At 45.4% G+C, this 9,152-nt stretch overlaps 1 protein-coding gene across 1 annotated transcript; it reads left to right on the top strand.

The window, feature by feature from the left end:
• The first annotated feature begins 224 nt into the window (after nucleotides 1-224).
• Nucleotides 225-8,394, top strand: Mis18a (MIS18 kinetochore protein A). Its single transcript, XM_048346322.1, has 5 exons — nucleotides 225-955; nucleotides 2,021-2,087; nucleotides 5,140-5,262; nucleotides 7,367-7,463; nucleotides 7,984-8,394. The coding sequence occupies exons 1-5, from the start codon at nucleotides 580-582 to the stop codon at nucleotides 8,062-8,064; spliced, it is 744 nt and encodes a 247-aa protein (XP_048202279.1). The 5' UTR covers nucleotides 225-579; the 3' UTR covers nucleotides 8,065-8,394.
• Nucleotides 8,395-9,152: the final 758 nt, after the last annotated feature.

A 9,152-nucleotide genomic window follows, 5' to 3' on the forward strand; every position in this document is an offset into this window, starting at 1 on the left:
TGCTTTGTTATTTCTGGGGCCTGGGATCTCGGAGGTGGGGGGAAGCCAGCGGTCGGGGGGAGCAAGGGGGGGCTGGGAAGCCGGGAGGGCGCGGTGTGTCCAGAACCCCGGCTTACCCGCCCTCCAGGCCCAAGTCCGGGGACTTTCCTGAGCCTCTGGCGATTGAAGGCTTCGGTGCGCATGCTCCAGGTGGGTGCTGGACGCCTGCGCAGCAGCGATGTCGAACCGTCGGGAAGGTCTAGGTGGGGCTGGCACCTTTCGCGAGGACGACGCTCCTCCCTCGGTGAGGGAGGACAGCCTTGCCGGAGCCGAGGAACCGCTCAGCCCTTCATCTCCCTCTTATTTCCTTCTGATGAAAAGATTGACGCAGGCGCGGTGGCCCCCCGGGCCCCTCCCACGGTGAGCATGCGCACTAGACGCCGTCTTGTGTTTTTTCCCTCCCCAGGCCCCGCCCCTAGGCCCTTTGTCCCGCCCATAAGGCTTAAACCCCGCCCCGGCAGTCCCGCCTGGCCCCGCCCCTGCGCAGGCGCAGAAGGGTTGTATCCCCGGCAGCTCCGGAGCGCGGGAGATTTGTAGGTAATGGCGGGCGCCTGGTCTCCTGGCTGTTGCCAAGGAAGCTCATCTTCGTCCTGCGTGTGTGACCGCCGGGGCAAGTGGAGCGAGTCCTCGCTGCTGGGCAGGCGGCTGTCGGAGGACTCGAGGCGCCACCAGCTGCTGCAGAAGTGGACGAGCATGTGGAGCTCCTCCGGCGGGGACGGGTCGGGGGCGGAGGCGCCGGCGGGCGCGGAGGAGGCGCCGCGCGCGGCGGGCGCGGCGGCCGAGGCGGCGGCGGGGACGGAGGCCGAGGCGGCGGAGCCCCCGCTGGTGTTCCTGTGCTCCCAGTGCCGGCGGCCGCTCGGCGACTCGCTCAGCTGGGTCACCTGCCAGGAAGACACCAACTGCATCCTGTTGCGCTGTCAGTTGTGGCGGGGCTGGGGGCGTGTGCGGGGGAGGGCTGTGGAGGGAGGGGAGGAGAGGGGATGGGTGTGGGGGGGGCCTTCTTCCCAGGTAACCCCGCACCCGGGCGACCCCAGGGGAGCAATGGGGCTCCCAGGGAGCTTTAGAAGCAAACACCTGAGCTGGTGAACTGAGTCTGGAAACAGGAGGAGGGTCACCCCTGCCCCGGGACGGCGGGGTGCGGGGGGGGGGGGAGGGGAAGAAGAAGTGGGTGTGGTGGGGTTAATGGTCTGTGTCCTAGAAAGCATCATTTAAATCTGCATGAGAAACAAGGGACCGCCTATCTGGGGGTGTAGTCTGGCCAGTGTGCATTGCACCCCTCAGGCTGTTTATTAATAAAGGATGATGTTATTGATGAGATTGTTAAAGCCCATCAGCTTTGTGCTTCCCGTAAGGGAATGGAAAGCTTGTTTTAATCTTTGGGTGACATCATCCACATGCATTCTACTCCTAAACTACTTTATTGTATGGTAATTCCTGTGGACAACTACTTAAAGATAATAAAAATGTGTAAAAGCAAAGGTTGATTTATCACATCTTAGTGGCTCCATTACTGCTGCCCTTATAGCAACCATGGAGTTGATCTTGGCCTTTTTTTGGAGGGGGGGGATTGCCAGGTGGGGCTTTAACTTAGGTCTTGGTTCTCTCTAGGCCCCCCTTTTTTGTTTTTTAAATTTATGTAATTAAAAAGTTAATCTTTAACTAGTTGTACAAAGTAGTTTCAGTTCAACATGTCAGTGAATCTTGATTTCTGCTGGTGCTCTACCGCCTGAGACATACCTCTACTTCCAGGTTTTTGCTGGTTAATTGGGGAGAGGATAGAGTTTTGCAAAAGGGGACTCTCAGACCTCAGCTTCCTGAGTAGCTATGATTACAGGCATGTGACCCTTCTGTAGGGGTAGAGTTCTTATTTTTTTCTAGCCATCTTAAGTTCTAAAGTAAAGGTTGTGTTCAAACTTTTCTAAATGTCTGCATGTGTATTATAACAAACGAGGTTAATACAATGTTGTTCCTTGCTTTCCAGGTGTTTCCTGTAATGTCGCTGTGGATAAGGAACAGAAATTATCCAAACGCAAAGATGAAGACGGTTGGTGAGTAGAGTAAGGAATGTTATGTTAGGAAATGGTTTACTTTCAAGTGGAAATCTGCACCATTCCCAGCGAGATTTCATGGGATCCATCTTTTCATGGCAAGCACATCAGTACAGTCACTTATATCCATTCTTAAATAGTGCTGGCCCCTTTTAAATAGTGAAGTAGAACTTCCTAAACTCCTAAAGGCATATGCTGACACTCCCTTTTTTTCAGCTTTGGACCTGGTGCTGAAGAAAATTGAAAACAGAAGAAAACATTCACTGTTTTAGGGTTTCATAGTCAAACGAGCTACCCACCTTTCTTAAGTCATAGCACACATAGAAAATACTAATCACATACACAGCCTACTGGATAAGTCAGACAAGGCGGATTACGGCTCCAACCTTGGGGCCTCTGAAATTCCCAGTCCTGTATGACTGCTTGGAGGGTTGAGGGGACCTGTCGCTCCTCAGCTGCAAGGGGCATCGTCATTAAGACCGAATGGGACTATCTTATAGAACGGTTGCCTCCAACCCAAAAATGTATCTTATTGAGGTAGAAGAAATAACTTTAGGTGCTGCACACAGAAGTGAACATTGGTCATAGTAATTTTAATGTGGCATAGGTGATAAGTAGGATGTGACAGAAATTGTACAGTCAGCCTGGAAGTGATTGAAATTTGGAAAATGCAGCTCACCCTTAAAGCATGTCTTGTTTTGTCGATGAACAAGGCTGAGAGTTTCACAAAGGCAGTAAGGAATTAGTGTTAAGCTAGGACAGTATTTGCATGTCTCCTTTCTTCCTTTGAAGTGGGCATTTCTCTATTTCACATCTCTGTGTATTAGCTGTGCCACTAGATTGGCTTGAATTTTTTTTTAATTTAAATTGATTTAAAAGATATTATAGGTTTTTTTTTTTTGTTTGTTTGTTTTTTGCCTGTCCTGGGGCTTGAACTCAGGGCCTGGGCACTGGTTCCTGAGCTTCTTTTGCTCAAGGCTAGTGTATTGCCACCTGAGCCATAGCACCACTTCCGGCTTTTCCTGTTTCAGAGGAATTGAACCCAGGGCTTCATGCATGCTAGGCAAGTACTCTACCACTAAGCCACATTCCCAGTTAGACTGGTTTTGAACTGTGACCCTCAGATTTCAGTCTCCTAAATACATAGGATTATAGGCGTGAATCACTAGCACCTGACCACAGTCTTAACTGTGTGTGGCTGCCTCCTGGTTTATGCAACCTATTATGTCTGTTCACTGTTCATAATATAGGTGGGTTTCCTTACTTGTGATTTGCTGAGATGCTTTTTTGTTTCTTATGTAGAAGTTAAAAAAAATCCTATAGAAGCTTAAAATCAGTAGCATATTTATCACCTAGTTGATTATATCAGCAATGAAAACGTACAGCTTGCCCAGCTGACGATCCATTTTGATCTGTATTGTGTATGTCCCATGTCCCAACATCTTCCAGTGATGTAATCTATAAAATGGATCTCTTGAGGTATTTAATGATGGCAGGTTGTTCTCATAGCAAGTAGGGTTAAAGATGTTGAGTGTACATGGAGAGAAAGTGTGTTCAAATGTGCTGAACATGACCAGGGTGGAATGAGGGACTGTTTGGGGCTGGAGTCAGCTTGCTGGGGTAAAAGGAGAGAGTTAAAAAGGGGCAGGGTGAATATGATTGGAACACTTCCTATGCATGATGGAAAATAGAAAAATGAAGCCCATTAAAATTATTTAGAAAAGGGGGTGGATAAGAAGCAGTAGTAGGGTGTACTGATCAAAGTGTATATGTCTATGGAAACATTACAGTGAAACCTCTATACAGCTAATAAATGCTAATAAAAAGAAAATGAGCATGTGGAACTTGAGAGGGATCAAGAATGAAGAAACAGTTATATAGAGAAATGATGGATGACTCATTAAGCAAAATCCTTGCAAATCGCCTGTTTAAGACCTATTTGTAATTGATAGAAAAGTATTTGCATCAAAATACAATTTTTTTTTTAAAAAAGAGGATTCTAATGATACATAAAGAACACATCACCAGTTTACAAGAAGCAGAACGTGGCAGAACTGGCTCGAGGATACTGCTCTGTGTGTCACATCTAGTTTATGACTAGAGGACAATCAACCTTGACTTTTAGATTAGCCTTTCTTCCACCAGAAATCTTTGTATTGCTCCTGGATGCAATTATTTGGGACTTCTCCTCCTCTCTCTTGTCATCGTCTAACTTTAGTGCACACAGGTCATTCAGTTATGCTTTGCGATGGCTTCTGTGCTGCAGTGGAAAAGCTAATACTTACTATAGACATGGGATGGCCCCAAAGCCTAGAATGTTTATTCTCTGGTTTGTTGTAGTAAAAACTCAACTGCCTCTATCCTGGTGTGTTCAGTGACCATCGGTTGGTTGGTAATGACATCAAAAGGACTTGTAAAATCTTTATGTCTTATTTTTAAATTTTAGGTCCTTTTCCTTAATACCAAATAGAGGAGAGTTTATGCTCTAGAAAATATCACTTCACTATTCTTTTTTTTTTGGCCAGTCCTGGGCCTTGGACTCAGGGCCTGAGCACTGTCCCTGGCTTCTTTTTGCTCAAGGCTAGCACTCTGCCACTTGAGCCACAGCGCCACTTCTGGCCGTTTTCTATATATGTGGTGCTGGGGAATCGAACCCAGGGTTTCATGTATACGAGACAAGCACTGTTGCCACTAGGCCATATTCACAGCCCCACTTCACCATTCTTTCTTCTTGTCACTCTGTCCTGCTGTCGTTAACATGCCCAAGGCACTGCGGCCTGGACATGACTTTGTATTTCTATTGTAAGCATTTTACCATTTTACCCTCATTTTCTCATATATATACACACACCATATTAGGTCATATATATACATATAGATGCATATATATACATATATATGACCTAATATGGTCAGAATAACATACGTTAGTACCTGAGTGTTGAAAGGCTTATGGGTTTTACCCAGGTAGTTTTCTGTTTTATTTAAAAAATATAATAACAAATTGCCACTTGGTCCCCTACAATGACGGCCTTCCATTTCCTCACGACAGCATTCTGGAGACTCTGTACTGTGCAGGCTGCTCCCTCAACCTGGGCTACATATACAGATGCACGCCCAAGAACCTAGATTACAAGCGGGACTTGTTTTGTCTCAGTGTTGAAGCTATTGAAAGGTGGGTTCCGTACATCAACGACTACCTCAGAAAGTATTTCTCAGAGAGTTAAATTTTGCAGGGAAATTGGTATGAAAACAACGGAACTATATCAATGCCTATTAATACGTATTTCAGTTTCAAACAGTAAAGCCAGTCCTGGGACTTGAACTCAAGGCCTGGGCACTGTCCCTGAGCATCTTTTGCTCAAGGCTCGCACTCTTAACACTTGAGCCACAGCACCACTCCCAGTTTTTCTGTTTATGTGGTATTGAGGAATCGAACCCAGGGCTTTCCACACATGCTTGGCAAACTCTATACCACTAAGGCACATTTCCAGCCTGTTTTTTTTTTTTTTCAAATTTATTTTTGACTTGATTTACTTATTACTGGGAAAGTCAGATGTTAAATTATAGAAGAAATTGTTTTAGAGTAAAAATAGATTCTTTTTTTTTGGGGGGGGGGTATTTGGGCGCTGGTCCTGGGCCTTCAGGGCCTAGACTCTGTCCCTGAGCTTCTTTGGCTCAAGGCTAGCGCTCTACCACTTGAGCCACAGCTCCACGTCCATCTTTTTTCTGCATAGTTTGTTGCAGATAAGAGGCTTAGGGACTTTCTTGCCTGGGCTGGCTTTGAACCGCCATCCTCAGAGCTCAGCCTCGTGAGTAGCTAGGATTATAGGCATTGAGGCACCAGCGCCTGGCTCATCTGGTTTTTAAAAATCAAATTTAATTAAATAAGATTTTTATTGTGTGTGTGTTTTATTGTTTGTTTTTTGAGATAAAGTCTCATGTAGCTCAAGTTGGCCTCGCAATCCTGCCTGCCAGATGTTAGAATTGCAGATGTATGCTACCACATACAGAAGATTTTTTTAAAAAGTAATCATGTGGGGGCTGGGGATATAGCCTAGTGGCAAGAGTGCCTGCCTCGGATACACGAGGCCCTAGGTTCGATTCCCCAGCACCACATATACAGAAAAACGGCCAGAAGCGGCGCTGTGGCTCAAGTGGCAGAGTGCTAGCCTTGAGCGGGAAGAAGCCAGGGACAGTGCTCAGGCACTGAGTCCAAGGCCCAGGACTGGCCAAAAAAAAAAAAAAAAAAAAAAAAAGTAATCATGTGGGTCAATCTATGCTGATTACCTCCTTTACTTCCTAACTACTAGCCTCTTAGGGTACTAGGAAGCATAAGAGCTTCATAATGGACTAAGAAAGTAGTCCCTCTCGTATTTGGGAAGACTATAAATTCAAATCCAGCTGCTTCCTGTGTACCTACTCTCCCTTTTTTTGTTCATTGTTCATTTTGCAAAATGCAGGGAAACTTCATTATCCCAAGATTTCTAAAGACATCAGTGTTAGAAAATTACAAATGAGGAGAAAAAGACAGACCTCAGATAAAGATCTTAACAGCCTTCCAGTCCAGCCCTTTAAGAAAGTGCCTGTCCTTTAAAGACGTTTGTCATGCCTGTTGGATTTATCATGATATTCCTTGAGAATTACAGTTGTGCTATGATTTTGGAGAAACTAAACAGATTCGAATTTTATAGTCCATGAACTTTCCTGTAGTTCTCTTCCACAGGTGGACAGTGGGACAGTGGACAGTGTTGTTGTAAAGCGTGGAGGGGCATCTGAAGAGAGATCTTTTTGGGTTTTCATATGTGAATAGAAGACTCAGCGTCAGCTAGGTGCCTTCTAAATCTCCTTAATTCTTACCTAGGTGTGTGAACATTGCTGAAGATAAAGTACAGGTGTTTTAGCTAGGTATGGTGGCCACTGTGGAGTCATGTAATGTGCTGGCAACTGTCGGACATAATCACGAGTTGGCCTTTGTTCAACGAATGTGTGCAATAGGAGAGGGGTTGACACCACAGACGACTAAAGTCCCTGTGGGAAATCCCATGTTGCTGAGATGTTAAAGGAGGAAGCACGTCCCCATGGATGGAAAATGAATAGGTTGCACGATCTGGACAAAGTGGTTTTGGAGAAAGATGTGATTTTGTGTAGGACAGCTTTCTAGGCAGGTGGCCATTATCACCCATAGCTGCTTCATTCCTAACACGGTGCTAGTGTGCAGCATAATAGAACTTGGTACTCTATCTCCTATTTTAACTTTGTTCTGCCTTGTACTTCAGTTATGCTTTAGGGTCCTCTGAAAAGCAAATGGTGCCAGAAGATAAAGAACTTTTTAATCTTGAAAGCAGAGTTGAAGTAGAAAAGTCTCTAAAGCAGGTAATTTTCTTGGGAACATTTTCTATGTATGTTTACTTCCTGTCAGTGAATACAGAGTCTTCCCACACGATGACTTGCATGCATCCTGATCTTAGCACTTTCACAGTTAACTCAGTTCTTACTACACGTTGATTTCTTTGAGAGGAGAGGACAATCTACGACTGAAGCCAGAGCTGCAGCCACAAAATAACAAAGACATTGCATTCCAAAATCAAGACTAGAAATTAAAACTAGAAACCTACGTTTGAATCAAGTATTGGATTAAGCAGCATCGTTGTGGAGTGTTGCATCTCATGGCACATGGGTGCAATAAGACGGTGCGTGTGTGCAGCTGCGGGTTGCCGCCTGAGAACGACTGTTAACAGAGTTATACCTTCCTTAAATGAAAGTTGGTTAAATGCTGCACGGCTGTGTGTAATGTAGTATGCTCAGAATCGCATTAACAACATATATGTATTTTATTCACTTGCATCCTTCTAATTGCATTTGTGTTCCTTTCTGTTTTCTTCCTGCCCACTAGATGGAAGATGTCTTGGTAGCGCTGCAAAGGAAGCTGTGGGAAGTGGAGTCAAAGTTGGCCATTATCAGTTCTAACAGATGAGCTCTTCCTCCCACCCCACCACACCCACTTCTCTTTCTCCCTTCTTTTTTGATTTTTTTGGCCCTTAAATGAGAAGCGTTGTAAAATTATCTCTGTAGTTATATTTCGTGCTAAAGAGGAATTGTTACCCTCATTTAAAATTTAAAGCCATTTTATGGTATTTTTATTTTGATAAGAGGCTGCGATGACTTTCCAAACTATTTGTTCCCTGTGTTAATATTCACTATTTTTGACTTAAACAACAAAACAAGACCATGTCACTTTTAATACACTTTGGACAATTTTTAATAATGAATTTTAAGAAGAGTGTGAACATTTTCCCTGCTTACCGTGTGGTTCAGTCCTTGAGAACTAATGCTTGCCACACTCTGGAAAAGCTGCTCAGTTGAATTATGGGTCAGAACTATTTGAAAACTTGCACAAGAGCACAAGATCGCCCTGCAAGCCATCTGCCACAAGCCATCAACTTCTCCAGGGAGAAGCTACGGAAGTGGATACGGAGCCTGCCCCGCGGCCCTCGAGAGTCCTGCAGGGGCCACAGGTGTGTGCACAGCGTTCTCCGAGCCTCTCCTTGCAGTGGGAGCGGCGTCAAGGAGTCCTGTCCCATGCAAGCACCTTCCAGCCGGAGAGCCCTGTGGGCGTCAGTGCCTGGGCAGGGCACGCTTGTCCCCCATGCTCCCTGTCGCCCCAGCCAGGAGAGAGGAGTTTTCACATGGTTGAAGCCAGGACAGCGCCTCTTTGGGTCTGGTCTAGCACACAGTGGGAACTTCATCAAAGGAGTTCTGAGCAGAGCTTCCCTCTCGCTGTGTTCAAGGAAAGTCTCTGCGAGCAGAATCCTAGGGGCACTTTTATTAGCCCTGTGACCTGGGAGCCAATCGTTTTGAGCCTCTGTTTCCTCAGCTGTATTCCTTGCATCAAGGATGATGAAATAAGGTAATGTATGGGTCAAGAAGGGACCACAAAAAGAAAATGATGAGAGACTCAACTTTCTGACTCAGTCTAGCCAGCTGACCCCTGAAAAGAAAGTAAAAGAATGCCCATGTAAAAGAGGAATCATGGGCATGAATAAATTATCACAAATAAACTAC

This window comes from Perognathus longimembris, chromosome 5, assembly GCF_023159225.1.
Source record: "Perognathus longimembris pacificus isolate PPM17 chromosome 5, ASM2315922v1, whole genome shotgun sequence".
Taxonomy (NCBI): domain Eukaryota; kingdom Metazoa; phylum Chordata; class Mammalia; order Rodentia; family Heteromyidae; genus Perognathus; species Perognathus longimembris.